The sequence below is a fragment of the Tubulanus polymorphus genome, chromosome 4 (genome assembly GCF_964204645.1).
Source record: "Tubulanus polymorphus chromosome 4, tnTubPoly1.2, whole genome shotgun sequence".
Lineage (NCBI taxonomy): Eukaryota > Metazoa > Nemertea > Palaeonemertea > Tubulaniformes > Tubulanidae > Tubulanus > Tubulanus polymorphus.
This window is the reverse complement of record NC_134028.1, coordinates 9,147,069-9,166,599: the sequence shown is the minus strand read 5'-3', so window position 1 is coordinate 9,166,599 and position 19,531 is coordinate 9,147,069. Positions and strand designations below refer to the sequence as shown.

General features: G+C 40.4%; 1 protein-coding gene across 2 annotated transcripts; it reads right to left on the bottom strand.

Moving 5' to 3' along the window:
* Positions 1-1,085: 1,085 nt before the first annotated feature.
* Positions 1,086-18,045, bottom strand: LOC141903855 (uncharacterized). 2 transcript variants are annotated; one of them, XM_074792203.1, is made up of 12 exons: positions 18,013-18,045; positions 8,526-10,713; positions 8,145-8,222; positions 7,223-7,303; positions 6,123-7,053; positions 5,901-6,034; positions 5,341-5,477; positions 5,012-5,146; positions 4,607-4,813; positions 4,252-4,417; positions 2,132-4,158; positions 1,086-1,957 (listed from the first exon to the last, which is right to left on the bottom strand). In XM_074792203.1, the coding sequence occupies exons 2-11, from the start codon at positions 10,666-10,668 to the stop codon at positions 2,150-2,152; spliced, it is 6,021 nt and encodes a 2,006-aa protein (XP_074648304.1). In that variant the 5' UTR covers positions 10,669-10,713; positions 18,013-18,045; the 3' UTR covers positions 1,086-1,957; positions 2,132-2,149. The 2 variants fall into 2 exon arrangements, with proteins under 2 accessions (XP_074648304.1, XP_074648305.1); XM_074792204.1 differs by lacking the exon at positions 8,145-8,222.
* Positions 18,046-19,531: the final 1,486 nt, after the last annotated feature.

The window sequence follows — 19,531 nt, the reverse complement described above, 5'->3', positions numbered from 1 at the left end:
TTAAATACATTGACCTGACAAAACAAGATTGTTTAGGTAACTAATAAGTACAGAATTTATGAGCCGTAACGTTAGTTTACGTATGTCTTGGTTCGGAAAATGCAAGTCCAGAATAGATATTTGAATTAAATAAGGATATAACGCACTTCATGACGCTTTTATGTAAACTATTAACACGTTTAGAAAGCTTTACGTAATAATTTATTTTACGTAAGAATTCATGAATGTATGCATTCACATTTCGTGTACGAACCCGTCCATGCGCCCTGCGTAAATATAATCTTTTTGTGGAGCAATTTAAGATAATTGTTGTTGCAATTTTTGAAATACTTGTGTTCTCGGCTGCGATCGATGCGCGTGCGAAGGTGAATTAATTTCACGATCGCGACCAAGTGCTGTGGTTGGTAGGTCCACATGAATGTAAATATTAATTTGTTACCTTCACCCACCCTCAGACATCCCCTACTAGTGAATAGATTACCGGTGACATAGAAACAGATGCCCCCTTCAAAATTGACAGATTAAGTGGAAAGTCATAAGGGGGTCAGGGGCAGAATTTGACTGCCTTCTTAATTTGAAAAAGGCAATTATTTGACGAACCGTGACGATCTAGATGTCATGTGAGCGCCGAGGGATAGAGGATACTTATTTTCAGTGCCATTACCTAGAAGTATTCTGTAGAATTTAATGAGCACCCGAGGAAAGGGCAAGAGTGCCTTCAATTAGTGCCTTTTTATAAGTGTGGAATCATGAAAAATGTAAATATGCCATTTCTGTTCCATGTTCCAGCTCTCTAGAAAATCCTAGTTTCTCATCGGGAAAAGGGCATTAACATTCTGACTGCCTTCTGCAGGTTCGGCACCCAGAAACCGCACCCGGGGCTGCTCGCTGACCCTATCCCTAACCCTTAATCCTGAAATCTATTCTAAGGAGCATGAATAAGGGGATGCATTTCATTCTATGACACCGGATTTCGAATCAAAGAAACAACGACAACATTTTCTGTGCATGATAAAAACCATTTATCAATCAAATAAATTATTTCGCAGCAACATATTCAACTCTCTCACACACACACACACACACACACACACACACACGCACGCACCACGCACCCAGTTGGCGTTTGTATTATTAATTGTGCCAACTATATACATACCACTGAACAACGATCAGATATGACAATTTCAAATAGTTCACAGAATGCCTAGAATTCAACGAATGGTCTAAACGCAAAAATCATTTGTATTCTTTGCTGCCAGGGATATTAACACAATCACTTACACCCATCACATCAATCACATGCATTACGTAATGACAAGGCAAACAGAAAACTAATTCAGGCATCGTTGACACTATCTGAATGTAAAAGCTCAAAAAATATTACCATATCGACCGTTTTCTAAAGTTGACCTAATATTGTGACGCTTTGTTAACTACAGTAACCTGCACACGACGTGACCAAATTATATTACCAAGTCTTTTCTCGCTGATCTTGAATGAAAATGATATTGTACTTCTAATAAGACGTATCTTTTTACGGATCGAATTCATATTGATACTCACTCGTTTTGCGATCGTTCGCAACTTTGGGGAGAGGGTGGAGTCTACTGTAGTTATCCTAAATTTGATCTGAATTAGAAGCAGAAAGCTCTCATATGTAGATAATTAAGTGAAAATTTACTCGAAACCCGCGGCGACGTTGCACCAAGTGCCTCAAACAAGGTGCCAGAATTGCGAAAAAAACTTTTTATCCAACTGATATTATGTGCGATCCATTGATACTGAGAAATCTTTCCATGCGAATTCATTCTGGCTCGGGTTCAAAAGTAATCGTTTAAAATCGAAATTAATGTTTCAGAGGATAGTTCATAATGCTTATGGAGGCTAGGTATATTTTGAATACGTTCTTCCATTTGTAACATCCATTTGGTCGATACTTCCATTCAGTCAGTATCTAAAACGAAAAATTAAGAAGTATGAAACGATTCGTTTACTTAGTTTACTTAAATTAGGTCACTACAAACAGGATTATCTTCATTATGATGGAATTAATGTCAAACATATTTCGTAGAAACTTAACCGTTTCTTATTCCACTTAAAACACAATAAACTAATCGAAAGTTCGTACCTAATGTGATAATCAGAATCACTTCGATGCCTTGAAAAATCCTAGGAATCTACCCCTAGACCTCTTACGTTCGTTTCCTTCCGTACCGCTAGATACGTCTAGCTGTTGTACCGGCAGACAACGAGGCTCTCTATCCTCTACTGCAGAGCCACCTATTTTTTGAGTTTCTAAGTTCAACGTTAACGTATCGCGAACCAACATTTCGAACGGACTCAAACGTTTCTGTTGCGTTTGTTTTCCCGAACGCATCGATCGAAGAAATCGCGGACTCTTGGGAGGAGCTTCTGGAACGCCGTGAGATGTTCTGATGGAAACGGTTTGCGAAGTGGTCACCGGCACGTGAGCTTCACGTGCTGGTTTAATTTCCGGCGATGATTGCGGGCTGATCGTAGCCGGTGATGTCGTGTACGACGCGTGTACCGTACTCTCGGAAGATTCTGACAATCGTCGGCTCTGCAGCGCGTCGCTAAACTCATCGTCGTCATTCTCGTCTTCTTCATCTACGTAATACTGACGTAATTCTTCAAGTCGCTTAGCAACGGTTCCTTCGGACGGAATTTCATGGGACTGTCGCCTGATAAATCGCGATTGAGAATGCACAGGGCCCGGAGACGGATGAGCTGCCGCCTGCGAAACGTATTCCTCTAAACGTTTTTGTACAGTGCCTTCTTTCGGTATTTCCCGTGAGTTTCGCCTTCTCAATAGCGGTGATGAAGCGAAGCGTTCGGCGTCACTGTCACCGAACGCTTCCGTCAATCGTTTCACTTTACCGTCGCTAGTTACGATTGTTTTACCGTTTGCGTGCATTTCCGGGCCACACGACAGTTTACGCATTGCCGTCTGTACGTAGGGAGTACTAGGCGATAAATACACCTGGCCGTGCTGCGCCGCGGCACTCGACTGTTCCTGCCAGAAATTGTTGTTTTCCTGGTCGGAAGGTTTCCGTACGTGAGCCGCGTGTGGAGATTGTAGTTGGTCCGCGGGGGAGCTGTACGTGGCAGATGAGTGATAACCGATCATCAATTCGCTGTCGGAGTTTAGTTTACGAAGCGGCGACGGAGACCTTCGATGGATAAAAACAGTTCCCGAAGGCGAACTGGAGGCGCTGGCGCTACTACTGGACCACTGTCCCCGCTGGCGGATCGGACTAACACTTTCAGTATCGGCACTGCGCGGATTGTACGGTTTCGGCGAGAAATAGGAAGCTGAACGACGCATGAATGATTTCTCTGAATCGGGAGGTTTGTGAGTTTGAACCGGCGCGGGTTGGTGATAGGTTACCTGCGATGAGAGGTTCGCAACTCGAAATGACGGGCTCGACTCGGGAATGGCTCCGCTGTAGTAAGGTTGTTCGCGGTACGGTGACGGAGAATGTCGCATTGAACTCGGTTGCCAGGTGTGATGTTGGACCGGTTGTGGTGAACTTATCACAGGATGACGATCTTGGAAACTCGTCCGCGCTGCTGTCGCCGCTGCTGCTGCTGCTGCTGCTTGCATTTGTTGCTGTTGTTGCTGATACGCTCTTGTCTCCGCTCTTGTTCGTCGAGGTGCCCGAGTACGGCCTGTGTCCTCACGATCTATACTCTCGTCGAGTGATTCAGTTGGACTTTTTATTTCCACTTTGACCGAACGGTTAGCGAGCTGTCTGTTCATCGGACTGGTAGCTCTAGCTATTGATACACTATGCAAATATTTGTCGCCGTGTCTCGATGTTTCGTGACGTATTTGAGGCGTGTAAACACTAGTGTCAGACTTAGACCCTGTGTACGGCAGCTGCGCTCGCGAGTTTGAATAACCAATACGGTTTGGGTCCTGGTAGCCACTACTACTCCCGTAGGATTCGCTATATGACGAGTTACATGACTCTTGTCTAGATCTAGGACGGACTCGTGGTTGTTCGCTGTTATATCGGGAAGGTTTCGGGGATGTTGCTCCGGATCGGACAGGACTACTCGAATGCACAGGACTCGACGAACAACTGTGAAATTGTTCGGATGCCTCTTGTGTCGTTATATCTGGTTCCGTACCTTCAAAAAAAAATACGAAGCGAATAACCATTTGAAATCGTTCTCCATAACGGCCTGGATTAGATGAAGATGACAATAATCTTTATCACTTACAGCAGGTTTTAATGATATCAATAACTTCCCCCGTATCAGTTGGTGGCGTTGTAATTTGGTCTACCTTCCCGTGTGGTAACTGTTTGAATTGCATCTCAAAATTCTGTGCAAGTTTTTTCTCATCGGGGACTTTGACGGCGTGCTTCAACGTCTCTTTTTCAACAAACTTGAAGTAAAGAAGTACGAAATGTTAGTTTATGCCAGGTTTAGATGAAACAGGCAACCATGGAGGCAAGGTGACTTTTAAGTGTGATTAACGATCATAGCGTTCGATAATACGGCCCATGAATAAAAAAAGGAAAACAAATGCCCTGTAAGGTTCTCTCTATTTATTTTATCAGCTCAATGATTTTACCTCTCTTTTAGCAAATTCGTGCCCGGCAACAGTGTAATGTCTTCTACATCTCAGTTTCCTAGTTCTTCTATACAAGTTGGTCTCGAATTCACGACGTTGAAGATCGACTTTGAGAAGCACTTGCATTGCTTCCTGAATAGCTAAATGTTTCTTCATATCAGCAATCATTTTGTTCCTTTCCAAAACTCCGAGCTGTAGGTCATTGACCTGTGAAAATGCGATGGAAATGAAAAATGACAACCTTATTTACGTTTATCAGAATATGAATATGCTTTAGTATAGATCCAATTATGGGCCACGGCATCAGTGTCGTTGCATTCCGAGTCTCTACATTCGGAATACCGATGTATGTTATGGATCTTCTAACCTTTACAGTAACGCTTCATGCATATTCTTTCATATTACCTGAGTGTGTAACTTGCTGATGTATTCTATTAGTTTCGGAGGAATGTCACATTCATTGAAGGTGAAATCTTGTTGAGGTTTATTGCTGTCGCGACCTCGGAACGCTGGTACACGCCTTATGGGCATCTCGCCAAGCTTAAATACAGAATTTTAGGAATAATTTGCAAAGTTTCCGGTTTTAGATTTGAATTCTGGCTCCAGGACTGTTGTATGGTCCTGGTCCCACGGAAAAAGAAGAACTACTACGACAAAAATTCGAATGAACACCAAATTGACATCTAACAAATCGGATAAGGAATAGACTGTTTGTATGATTAGTTTCATGTTACCCTTTGTTCTTTGCGAAGCATCTTCTCGAGTTGTTGAACTCGGTTCCACAATTCGGTGACAGTGTCACCTACTGAGTTACTTTGTCCGATAACACTCTCTAGACGGTTACTGGATGCAAGTTGTCGTCTCAGAGCAGCTGCAAACAAAATATACAAAAGATGCAGTTATTAGTTATTAGGGTCACCTGACGTCTTCGTAACGCGTATCACGTAAGTCGCATCATCGGCCTAGTGTGCGGGAATGAGTGCGACGACTCCTTTACTTGAAAATCACAAACTTCACAATTATTTGAAGATGGTCAATGAATGAAGCCCAGTGCTTATTAATTTGTAATCTATAGATATCATCACTTCATCGGCGATAGGTTAATCATCACTGCAAACAATTGCCTTGGAATCCTGCGCGCTCAATCTGATTTCATTGCTATAGTATAATGTTTGGTAGATCGCAAAGGTAGTTACGCAAAATTTGAAAACAACATATTACAATCCTACAAGGGTGATGTAATGAATTTGTTACCATTACAATCAATCGGAGAAAAATTATGATGTTATCTTACATATTTCCTTTATATAATTCTGGTTCATTATTTGCATAGTGTGGCCTTGTCTGTCAAGATTGTCCTTTATGCCTTGGTAGGCCTGTTCTTGACGGGACAGTTGTTCTTTCAGGCCAGTGTTGATAGTTCTTAACCTGAAAATATATGCTTCATCAATCAATAACAATGTGTTTTGGAACTATCTACGTCTTCGGAATGCCGTGGTATACCATATGTCCTTACCCTTCCGTCGAATCGTAATTAAAACTTTGATCAGTATCGGTTTCGATGGGGGACGTTTGAGTTTCCCGGTTGTTAAACCTAAGATGATGAGTTGATATTCTATGATGTCTATGTACAATAGGATCCACGCGCATAACCTGCGGCGCTGCATCGACGTGCTGTAACTCTTCGCTCTCCGCTGCTATAGCGGTCGATAGCAGCAAAGGTTTAGCCGTATGACCCTTCACGACTCGAGGTAACGGCAGTTGGCCCTCTTTAAATGTCGGAGGAAGAATAACTTCAGCAGGTCGCCTACTGACCCGAACCGCATCACCACGAGTTAAAGCTTTCAAATCACTGCATTTCAAAGCGTTTTTAGAATCTGACGTCATTTCAGGGTGTTCCTTCTTTTGACCCTTGAGGATTTCCCATTCGTGTAATTTTTTGGCAAACTCCTCTGATATTCCTTGTATCTCGTATTCACCGACGTTGACGTATTTGAATTTACGATGTGATGGTATACCATCGATAACCATCACCTCCAACTGTTCACGTTTTCGTTCCAGCTTCTCTTCTTTCTTCAACGTCCTGTCTCTTTCTCGTTCCAGGCGCTGTCGCTTTTCCTCCAGTTTTTGTTGCTCTCTCTCCACTTTAGCCAATTCTTTTTCCATCCTTTGTTTTTCTCTATCACCCGCTGATTTTCGGTCGGATTTATTCCGCCAGGTGTCTTTCTTCAATGTCTCTTTTTTCTCTGTTGGACTTGTGTCCGTGCGAGATCGAATTTTCTCCCACTCCTGAAGTTTACGCGAAAAACTGTCGCTGAGTTTCTTCTGCATCTCTTCGACTATAATGGGACCGATAGCACCCTCCTTTGGTGTGCCTGTGTCCTTCGGTGTCCCGATCTCCATAGATCGATGTTGGCGAAGCGGTGTGGTTGAGGAAGACGAGGAAGCTGAATTTAGAACAAAACATGCATTTTTTCAATGGGATTTATCACATTTCGAACTATTCTAGTTGTGGAGCATAAGTTGACCACACGTTGCATGTTTAAGTACGAATTCGGCACATTAATAATGGCTTAATCTGCGCACGCAGCCATGTACCATCAACATGCTTTTTACCTGTATGTGTTGGGGATATGGTTCTGTCCTCGTGTAATTCCCCGCTTGAAAATTCAAAAACGCCATCAGGTGAACTGCGATCTACGAATATAAAGATATCTTATTTGAAAAACAACCAACCTACGCCACCGAACTAACACCGTACTTATAATCCTGTCAATTTGTCAATGAAGAGCGCACGTTGCAATACGTACAAACAAATGAAAATTCGATGTAAAGTAGAGGAAGCAATGTGCAGAGATAGTTAAAAGCAGACATCATGAAATAATGTACATGTAAAACTTCTACGAAGAGCTACTCATATTATGACGATTCTCTGAGACGAACGGAAAGAATCACAAAAGAGAAAAGGAAATTGCCAAAAGTATCGTTTTCTAGAAGAACCGTTGGAAAATCCATGCGGATTAAGTATATAGTCATGATACAGATGTATCGATAGAAAACAATATCCAGCACCACACTACACTACGTGCTAGTTTTAATTGTTATTATGCATTAAATATCTAAAGCATATATCAATCATCACAATGTGTTTGCGTATCGTACGGTATACTTTACCTCTGAGTTCCCTCTGCATGCAAAACATAAGATGTTGGAACATTCCGTTACACTGTAAAACACATAGCTGCGCGGAAAGCATGCAAGTTCTAAAACTGTACGAGTCTAGATGTAGATTAGTCTAGCCAACAGTTTCTTAACGGAGTGAAAATCTTCTTTATTATGTATAGGGATGATTGATATGTAAATCGAGAAAGAAAATGCAGGCTGATAGATTTGGTCAGTTGATCCCAGGTTCAAATCACGCCACTCAAATCGAACAGAATCATGTCGGAAAAATCCTTGGGAAATAGGAACTTGAAATCTGAATCCGCTTACATTGTGATGTTTAATGTAATGGTGGAGAGGAGGAGAGGATTTTCACCTTTTGCGATGGATGTTTTAGGAGTTTTTCTCTGTTCCCATTCTTGCATCTTTTTACTAAATTCTTCGCTGACATTATCTGAGATATATAGCAAAATAGCAATGAACCTCGAGGCTTTGACCGAGATTTTCACCAAAATAATATACGAAAACAACAAAATCGAACTTCTTTTCATATCAACACGCGTATCGTTGGTGGATTCGGCATTCTTGTTGTAGTATCTCTATTGACACTAACTCCATGAATATTATCTAACTACTTTTAAAGTACATGCTCGTATATATACATTAAAAAATCTTGTTAATAATATATATCATAAGCAGCGTATGTTGTTTGAGAACGTATATGCGTAAACATAGATGAGTATGTTCAAGAGCTTACCTATTAAAGATTGGAGATCAACCGATCTTGACATCCCACCGCTAGATGTCGCTTCGTGCGTTGGGGTGTGCCTCGATCTTGGAGATCTAAGGGACGGTGAAGTAGGGATTGGATGTGGTGCAGCTGGTTTTCGTATAAGAGCATCACTTGTCGGTGGTTGTACCTCACTCCTGCGACTCGGTCGTTCCGGAGATCTACACGGTGTTGCAGACTGGTATAAGTCTGGAGCGGAATCCGATACGGATGGACCACCGGAAACCGTCGGATATGTTTTTCTATTATATTCAGCCGCCGCTTCAGTGAGAATTGACTCGTTCATGCTCTTTCTGTAATCCTCGTTTAGTTTACCTTTGTTACCTCTTTTTTTCAAACTGTCTTTCCTTGTGTGGATATAATCTTTTACTTTTCCCCAAGCCGTTTGGGTCCGACTCCGATTACTAAGGTCAAGTTTAGAACCCCTCTCGACATCGGGAGATGGTTCCCTCTTGCTGCGTATACTAGCGCTCAGGGACCGAGATGGACTCGGCGTTGCTTTGGCCTCACGTTCTTCCCATGTGATTAGTTCTGGACTAGATTTACGACGAACTAGAACTCCCGGTTCGTCTCTTTTTAGCGTGCTTGACTTGTCATTTTCAATATCAGAATCGTCGCCAAATTGATCTTTATTTCCACCACGAGTCGACCCGGAAGCTCTGGACGAATCTTTTCCACCAAAATATTTCTGTTCGAACCACAACGAACCTTCGTTAAGTGGGGTTGTTGGACTGGTAACATCCTGTTTTCCGGGTGGTCCCATCCATATTTCTGTCGTAAGATCGTCGTCATCGTCGTGAAAGATGCCACCACCGGGTTCGCTCTGACAGGAAGATGGACTCGGAGATGATGGTTCGACAGAAGATGACGATACTTTCTTTTGCCGCGGTTCCACAGTTTGTTTACGTGCTAAACTGCCGCTTCCTGGTCGTTTCAGATCCGATAGGGTTGCAGTCGGGGTTTTCTTTTTCACTATCGATACAGTATTTTCGGATTGCACACCTTCATCAAGTTTCTTGCCTTTGGTTCCGAAGACTTTCTTTACTGTTTCACGAGGCCATCGTGTCAAACGTATCGATTTCTTGAATATCTTCTCGGCGTATTTACCATATCCCCACCCAGTATTTTCGTCCCGGGGATGTTCCATATCCTCAGGCATTTCTACAGAACCCACTGACAAACTTCTCTGATGTCGACCAGAGCGAGGGTACATTTGCATGACTGTTCCTTTGCCAAATACCTCATCATCGAGATCCTTCTCAGGCGTCGTGCTATTCAGGGCGCTATCACTTCGATTTTTTTGTAAGCTCGACCTTTTCCAAGCGTCTTCCAAGTATTCCCATTTTTTCACCTTCGCGTCTAGCACTTCATTTTTCATTTTTAGCATAGCCTTCGTATCTTCAAGATAATTCACGCGTTTTCGTAGCTTGGAATTTTCCTCCCGAAGTAAGGCGAGTTGATGCATTAAACGGCATAGATTATCTAGATGATCTAGACCAACAGTAATTCCACCTTTCAGTGTGCTTACATTTTGATCTTTGCGCGCTGTATGAATTTGAGGTAAAGGAATTCGCGACATGACAATTTTAGGAGCACCCGGACTTTTAGGTGGTTGTTTGGCGAGAAATTCGTCGATGAGTTCTGTGACGGGTGGTGGGGAAATGGGTCCTGTTCGACCCGGTCCTGATTCCGACACACTGCAAGCTCGTTTTGGGTGAGACTTCACGCTATCCTGAACGATGCGAGGATCGTACGAACTCGCCCGTCTCCTACCACGCTCTTCTCCAGTCGATAAGCCTAGTTTTAACCCACTCGGGTTGGCTGTTCTACCTCGGGAAGCTATTGTTCTCGCTACGGCCGATGGTGATGTAGCTGCCATAGTCGTCGTTGGTATTTCTTCGATCGATTCCGCTATAGCTTCGTGAGTCGTTCGTTTCTTCTCTCCTGACTCGTTAATTTGTTGCGAGAGACCTGGCCTGGTTTTTCCGCTATCACGACTGCCGATTGCACCGATGTCGTCATCAGAAATATAAAAGTGAATTTTATCTTGGTATTCTTCCTCGAATTGCCTAACTGCATCGTGCTCATCAAGGGTATGGCTGGTGGACATGGTGGGACACTGTTTTCTTTTTAAGTTTGATGTCAACCAGTTTATCTACAAAATATAAAGATACTATCGTCTTTAGACAAATGCAACCCATATAATATTTGACAATTCATTATGAAACCAGCTTTCAAAAGTTTCAACGCATGCGGAGAAATCTATCACAAAATTCCGTTGACTTCATTTTACGGGAAAGTAGTCACCAGAAACCTGAACGGAACATCTTTTATTGGAGTACACATTAAAATTCGTTATCTTTTATTAGTGTTGCATTCTTGGCGAACATTTCTTACGATATTGGTTGATGGTAAGCACATGTTTTGTGAAATGAGTCTTACCTTATGGGTATGTTGAGGCTACCCAAAGTCAGCAAAATGTTTCAAGTATGAGTGGGTATGTATCGATAGATATTGATCATAAACGCATTATAAAGGTAATAGCGCACAAAGAACACATTTTAATAAGCTATTTGCTTCAATTTTCTAAATGTTAATTATAGTCTGCATTTGACAAAGATAAAAGACTCAGATTTGAAAAATTTTTCAGGCCAGAGTGCAAAGTATGAAGAGTCCAAAGTATTCGTGACCATTAATAATGGTGAACCACAACGCCAGCTAACCTACCAGATGGCGTGACGAGTACTCAGTCTCATATTATCTAAGTTAGTTCATTTTCGATGAACTTTGAACCAAAGGCTCCCGAATGCGTATATCATCACAGGACCCACCACATTTACATTACATTCGAATGCTAGTTTTCATCGAAAATTGATCTGTGTAAGAAGAAATTGATGTAGAATAAATAGAACGCGGAAGATCGAGTTACTACTAGCAAACCTTTTGCATCCTCGCCTGCCATTAATCATCGATTGCCACAGGTTCCCCATTAGATTTGTTTTCGATTACTAATTGTTAAATCTTTAAATTTCATTCTAACGATAACAATATCATTGATATACGACCACTACCAGTCATGAACTGGATTCTAGTCTAATTCTTTCGATAATGAGGTGTGAGGTTTTGTGGAAATACGAGACACGGCCGATAGAAGAAAAAAGCCGATTCTACGTGGCAAACATCCCAACAACATCGCGAGGAATTCTCTTTTAGATAAAGTTCATTGGAACCGACGGAATAAAACAGTTTGCACGTTGTAGTCGAAGATAAGACGCTAAACTAAACCTGTCGAGGTATATTACCAATAGATTATTCACTAGATTTCAACAATTAATTTCCTAATTCGAGGTGACCTTTGGCTTTTGTTAACTGGCACAAAAATACAGTTCTTACAATATATTTCTTGTTCGTTAAGCTGATTCTGTAAATGAATAAGTCAGACGTTTTGTTCGTCTTTCCCAAAAAAGATATGCTCGTTTCATATCGTGGGTAGGTTCACCACGTTCCCTGTCTACGTCGTCGGTCTTTGAAGAGTGTATACCAGTTGTCGCAACGTGCTCTATACTTAACCCGCGAAGTCTTCCAGTGAGTTTATGCAACATCGCCATTATGTAATAAGCATTGACGTCAACTGGCAGTAAAAACTCATGACATATCACGCACAACATAAAGTTTGAATATAATCGGAAGCATCCCGTAAACTAACGAAACCAACGGCGTATAAAAATCACTGACTCTTCTTACATTCAACTCGTTCTTATCTTAGGTATGTTTATATAAATCAGACTAAAGGGATCTTTGATTAAAGCGGTTAGTCGAGTGTTTCAAGTAAACGTTTTCAAGCGTGTTGCGTAATTTTCCAGGTAATCACTTATCTATAGAGAAACGTCTTTCCCGATGTAAGGATAAATACTGATTGACTGACTGGCTGGCCATTTTAGATACCACTGAGTATCATCCATCAACCCATAATCAATGGATTGTCAGTATCTGAATATTTTTCAATCTATAAAACATACTTTGAAAATATCTAGAGAAATAATTTACATAATAATACATAAAGTACCTGTCTTTGGCGTTGAGGAGACAGTTGCAAGATCGTTTTAACCGGCATGATTAAGTCGCTTGTCTCCATTTTTTGAATTGTTGAAATAGCATCTAATTGTTACATTATCAAATAAATACCACAGACTTTAGTTACGTCCCGGCAACTGTATTCATCTGTTCCTAACATGTGAATATCAATTGTATCCTCCAAAACGCATCGTCACCCAACAGATATCCATTTCAAGTTTCAATTGTGTTTCTAATTGTAGCAAACTTCACTTTTACTGAAACACATGTATGTTTATAACTTCGGTATATTATAATCCATCAAGTTATATAATAATCCACGCACAAAGTCAGTAATTTCGACACGAGAGAGAAAGTTGCGTATTGAATAATACTCGTGTCGGTAATATACTGGAATGCTGTATTCCGTGTTGTAATTAACTATTAGTCTGAAAAACCAGCACCAGATACAGATTAACCGTACACAGGTCTCTCTTTATTCATCCTGATTTGTGCCGAGATCTACTGCGCCGGGTAACATTAATCAATTATTACCTTTCGCTAGTTTTTAAGCTCTTCAATGTGTACTATATGGAAACACAAATTTGCTACAATTAATTACGCGCTGTGCCACTTTTCGTGATTTACGCGCGTGGTTCCTCCGTTCGTGTAATGCAGAGCACGCTTAGCGCTATTCTCTAGAGGTTGTAAATCCATTCCGTGATCGTATCCCACTCTAAGATGGTCGTGGTTTGAAACCAAAGACCAAGATCCCATTTATTCGGGCTTATATATCACACGATTCGCACACGAGTTCCTCATAAAATTCCACGCAAACAAAATGCGCGCATGATACACGAAGGCAAACATTACGGGATACAGAACGCCGGTGAATATGGAATGATAAACTATATATATACTTCCTTAAAGCGCGGCTACGAAAACGAATTAATTGTAAATCGATGTAAAATCTTCCTAGAATTTATATTTGATATGAATTAGATTTCGAACAATGATAGCTATAATTAGATTCTTCGAGAACGATATTCGAGTTAAAGGCTTAATCCATATAGTTTTATTGACGACACACTTCATAACCGTATCTCACATTATTGAAATTCCTGCTGAAAAATTAAAAATCGATTTTGCTACTAGTTGATCATATCCAGTTGTAGGCCATGCCTGCATTTATTGACACTGTCTTCTGTTTGTTCCACGCAACGATGTGTCATCGTCCTCTCTGGGATCAGTTACCTGCAGTCTAGACGGCTTTTCGAGAAAAGGAAACGGACACAATATCTCGCTATTTCTTCCTCTCTGAACAGCACAAAATTTTACGGTCGGTTTGAAATATTCTGTACGCAGTTGGCGGTGCGAACCCGTTGTTGTTGCGCAGATAGAGTTTAATTTTACCCGCAGATGGTTGGATTCTACGAGTCTAACTGAATCTGTTTTATCTGATTCTCACTCGAACAGCCAATGAGAGTAGACCCCCCCCCCCCATACTAGTTGCTTTGCATATACTTTATAATACACCTGAAGACGAAGAGAGGCATTTACACAGACTATATGAGCGTTATCAAATCGTTGCCAGGTGGTTCAACTTTCAGAAGCTAATTTACCCGAGGTTATGATACTACAATTCCCAAGAATTATCGAACCAAAAGATGGAATTCGTAGATAATATCAATTGCTGCATCAAAGCCTTTAGGATAGCAAGAGTGGAGAATCTACAGACGCGAATGTATTATCCAAAAATGTGTACGTACCTTTATTTCAGATTTCTATTGTAGACTTTATGAATGATAACCGGACTCAGGTGGAATTACACGTATATATATATATATATATATATATATATATATATATATATATATATATATATATATATATATATATATATATATATATATATATATATATATATATATATATATATATATATATATATATATATATATATATATATATATATATATATATATATATATATATATATATATATATATATATATATATATATATATACATATATATCTACGTTCTCTATACGGTACTAGCTGTAAACACAGGTTATTACGCGTATGTATTGATTTATTCCCAGTCGATTACTTCAAACAAGACAAGTAATTAATCAGCTACACGGAAACGGGAAAATGCTGACAAAAATAACCTCCGCAGAGATTCAATCTCGATTGAGATGATGGAAATTGTAATGACATTAATTCGGAACTCTATCTCCCCAGCTATCTCTGATTAATATTATCAGAATGTGAGTGAGTATTTTCGCATCTTCATTTGTGTCTTTAGAATTTTCAGACTGAAGTTCAGCGCCGGAAACAGGGATCTTTTTCAAGCCCCGTTTATGCTTTCAGATGCGTTTCTAGCACATTATGCGTCCGACTGTGTCCGGTCATTGTATACGTATGCCTTAGTCGGTTTTTCAGTCGGGTCATTTATCTTATCGAATATACGATCAAGGCGTTCAACATGACACATATATAAACATTTTTGAAATTCAGAGCCGTCGGAACGGGGGCGGCAGGGGCGGCCAAAGCCACCCCACTTTTTGCTTAACAAAAATTTGTTAAATGCTTCTTTCAAAAGCACGCTGTACCGCGTAGCAGCTCGTCGTTCTCTGTACGGGGTGGTTGGCTCGCGACTTCTCATGCTTCTGTGAATGAGACCGTGAAATGGCCCCAAAACGCGTCTCCGGCGATTGAACGTTCGGAAATAAGCCTCGCCACTGAAAAATCCCTTCCGACGGCTCAGTTTTAACCGATGTGGAAGTAAACCTCATTCATGCATCTAGATCATCTGCCAAAGTTCAACCACAAAGTTTTGTTTAGTGCCTCTAGACATATTTTCTTTTCGTACAAAATGATGCTCAAAGTTGATTAGCCTAGGGATTGTTGGATGAAATGGGTTTCCCGTTGTGAAAGGTCCACAGTACGTTGGTTTATGGATTAGATCTTATGTTCTTATGCAAGAGACGAATTTGAAGGAAACTAATTCTTTAAAGCGCGGATACGAGAACCAGTTGTTAACGAAATCTTATGTTCACACCTACACATTTCATAGTCGTCGAAGTGTACATTTCTTTGTGAAACTGGACCCTTCATTGTATCGTTGAAAAAGACAGGAAATTTGGAATCAGAATTAGCGTCGAGAAGGATATGAGATTTTGCGATCAATATTAGTTCTATCCGCAGCGTTTGAATAACAGCTTCCACTGCGAGAAAACATACGTGTTAGATCCATACAATCTTAGCAACGTATTAAAACATCGCCTTGCGTCGTACGTAACACGATTCGGTTGTAGACTGTACCGCTTCTAACCCGATCATTCCTTCCCTAGGCCGGCTTAAGAATGCCACTGCAGTCACAATGTTAAAATGATGTTCAAATAGCAAGGCCGATGGAGTCGGGTGGCTGGAGTGGCTTTGGCCGGGCCAATAATTTTGCGGATGATGTTTTTTTTTCTAAACGCCTCAAGCCTTGGAATAAAATGAGCCAGGTCAATGTCGACTTTCATGAAAATACATTTTGTTACAATGAACAGCAGGAAATAGATAAAGTGATGATAATATGTATAGATTTATTTAAGGCTCGTGGCCTTCAGTCACCAGTTTCGCTAGTTAGTTACCTAATCGTTGGTGGTAAGCTTTTTATAATCGGATGGGCTTATACCAACGTTAGGGATGACAAGGACCAAAACACGGTTGAAAAAAGTAACACTTCAAAAATATACTTTCTATTCACTTCAGTCCACAATTAATGGCTTAATTCACAAACTAACGCAGGTACCTTTCGAAATAATCCAATTTTATGTATGTTTCGAGTGATTAATCAACATTATTTTGAGAAATTAATTAATTTCTCCACAAATTTCGCCATTGGCCGCCATTTCTCTGTATTGCACATGTGGCATGATAAGACAAGGGGACCTACAAGGATTTATATAAAACTTCCAAGACGAAACGAAAATTTTTATTTTTGATGGTTTTCCAACTTTTATTTCAAGTCTTCGTGTTTTCCATAATAAATAATGAAATAATAAATTTCTGGTAAAAGAAAAATGTGAATAAGTGTTGATTTTTTAATTTTTTTAAATTTCGTCGTTTCGCTTTGTTAGTTTGTGCTGTTGTCCTGGCCTCAGTCCACAGGTGCCAGCACCTCCAGTAATTTTCAAAATGGCAGCTGTTGACCCGACGGAAATTTACTCTCACTTTACGGCCGATTTGCACATGGATTAAGATCGTCAGGTGAGGTGTTATAGGTATCAGACAAACTACGAATCTGTTGTGCGTCGATTACAACAAAAATTAGACAGATATCTTAAGAGACAATGAAATGCCAGGCAAATTACTCGTCAGTCAAATTGGCTGACGAAGATTTCATACAAAAATGACCTTCCCATTCCTGACTGTGGTTTGTGAAAATATCCGATCGTGAAACTAAACCACAGTCAGGTTACTGACTACAGTTTCGCATGCTTGGGCCCTGTAGGATCTCGAACCCGTCTCACATTCTGACCGACTTAATGACCTTCATAAAATTTTAGCGATGTTTGATCACGGTCAAACTCCTGGTTGCTGAAACCGGGGTAGAAACGCCGTGGCAATATTCTAATTCATCTACGAACCAATAGAGGGCGTCTATGTTGGAATTTCCGTAGCGCACCGGTAGGAATGTGAACCCATTTACAGTTACAGTTAAAAATATACCTCGCTCATCTGTTCAGTGCGAGAGAGCTTTTAAATATTCAACCTTTCAAACTCTGTACGCCATCGAGAAACGACTAGTAATTCCACTATTGCAGAGATTCGAAACGCCCCATGTACTTATATGATATGAAATATATTGGTCAAAAAGTTCCGGCGTGTGGTCTTACTTATCGAAGTGTGTATACACGATTTCATTGCCCTACTCAGTTACAATTTTAACGTAATTGAATCAACAAATCTTTCTATCGATTTGATACAAAAGCATTGTAATAAAGAAAGTCAGAGTCGCTATATCCGCGGGATGGCAAGGCGATTCCCGATGAAACGATGACGTCACCAATATAAGCATTTGTACGGTACGGAACCTCCCTGGCCGCCTCGACCTAAGTACGCCCAGCTTAAAGATAGAAAACATGCTTAGTTCCATGAGAAAATCGAATGTCTGAAAATTTAACGTGCGAACTCAATAGGGGTCGATCGAAACATTTTGAAAACTGTTTCCTGCATCACGAGGACTCTCTCAGAAAACTCAATTTTGCGACGGAAGTTTAATCAAGCCTTCAATTCGGTAAGGAGAGAAGAATAGCTCGCTAATCAGGTCGATGGTAGAACACGCAACAGACGAGAGTCTACTACCTTCCTGCGCTATATACATAGTGAGGCTCTTTACTCACCTGATGTAAGATGTAACTTCACTTTCCACCAACACCATACCCCGATAATTCATTAGATTATGTTTTTACTGGAGATCGTGTCGTTCAACTTTCATATACGCTTATTTCATCATTTCGCTTTTGATTTCGTCGTTCTTCTGAAAAGAAAAAGAAAACATAACTGAATTATTTTCTGTTTTCGATTTTTGCTGCCGAAAGGTTAGACGCAATTTTCAGAAGAGATTCCAGCAACTGCCTCGTCGGCGGATTCCTGGAAACGCCCTCGTCAGTAATATAGCAGAGTGAGTGTTGATGTTTATAACAGGCAGATCTAAGGCTCTTTGGAAGAAAGTGGTGTTGAACAGTTTCATAAAGGTATTTAGCCTATGATTAAAGCTACGTTTGATCATATAGATGGATAAGGGTAAAGACTATCTACTCGGTATAGATAGCTAATCAAATGAACAATATGAAAGATGAACGCACAAGAGAGCTTGTAAAATAACCAGCCCCAAAGCAATTTAGGGTTAATTTCGATATTATTGAATCGTTAAAGAAGGATGATTTCTCTATGGTGGTTGCGAAAAATTATGGAGTGATTAATTTTTCTAGACGACTAGCTGCAATCTTATGCAAGATTATACCCCGTATCTACCTGATTTACCTGAATTCCATACAAATCTTCGCACAACTTCAATTAGACGAAACCAATGACATAGAATATCGCGAAATGCAAAAGAAAAATTAAACATATCCAGAGTCAACCACCATACTGATGGTTGAAATCATTAAAGTCCGTAAAGGCAAGACTATTGATTTTCATACGGAAGACAGTGGTGTCGTCATATGTTGAAAATATCAGATATATACTTCATAGATTCGACCCCAAAACGCGATCATGGAAAAGGTGCCTAGCCGATATAACGATATACGTAGCTCGACTATAGAAGTACACGGTAACTACCAGGTACGTAAAGAATCTTGTCGAAGATATTTTCTAGTGTATAAGCAGTCTGCAAAGACGAACTTGTTTATTTCTTAAAGATAACTAGAGTTTTTCTGCTCTCCGTTTTCGCCCCTCGTTCTCTTGCTAATAACGATAAGCAGGATCTCTGTACACGCTGATCCGGCTTGCCAAAACGCCTAACAAACGATTGAGCATTTCGTTCGCCCATAATTAGTCCTATTCCTTTGCACGCTCATAATATGGTTGTTGCCATAGCGTACTTGTTATGTTTTCGAATATCCCGATTTGCCGTTTGTAAACACGTGTTTGTTTCCGGTTTCAAAACAAATGTGCTTGGATTAATCAACAATGCAAAAATGAATACCCTCAATGATTTTCATTGCAGACTAAATTCTTACCAATACAACGCCTGAAACTTGCTGGAACTGGCTGTTGCCAGTTTTCGGCATAAGAAATACCTTCTTAACATTACCCCTGGTTTGCAGTCTTTTTTATATTTTTAAATTTCATGTGGCTTCCATGAATTGCATCATTATAACGATTCGAATTCGTCATGAGGTACTTATGCGCTGT

What these genes read in the sequence shown, in the direction of transcription:
- LOC141903855 (XM_074792203.1), bottom strand. Translation starts at nt 10,668, where the DNA reads ATGTCCACCAGCCATACCCTTGATGAGCACGATGCAGTTAGGCAATTC. An exon ending in TGATCTCCAATCTTTAATAG is followed by an intron (nt 8,223 to 8,525) that starts GTAAGCTCTTGA and finishes TATATATCTCAG; the next exon opens with ATAATGTCAGCGAAGAATTT. An exon ending in TAAAACATCCATCGCAAAAG is followed by an intron (nt 7,304 to 8,144) that starts GTGAAAATCCTC and finishes TTATATTCGTAG; the next exon opens with ATCGCAGTTCACCTGATGGC.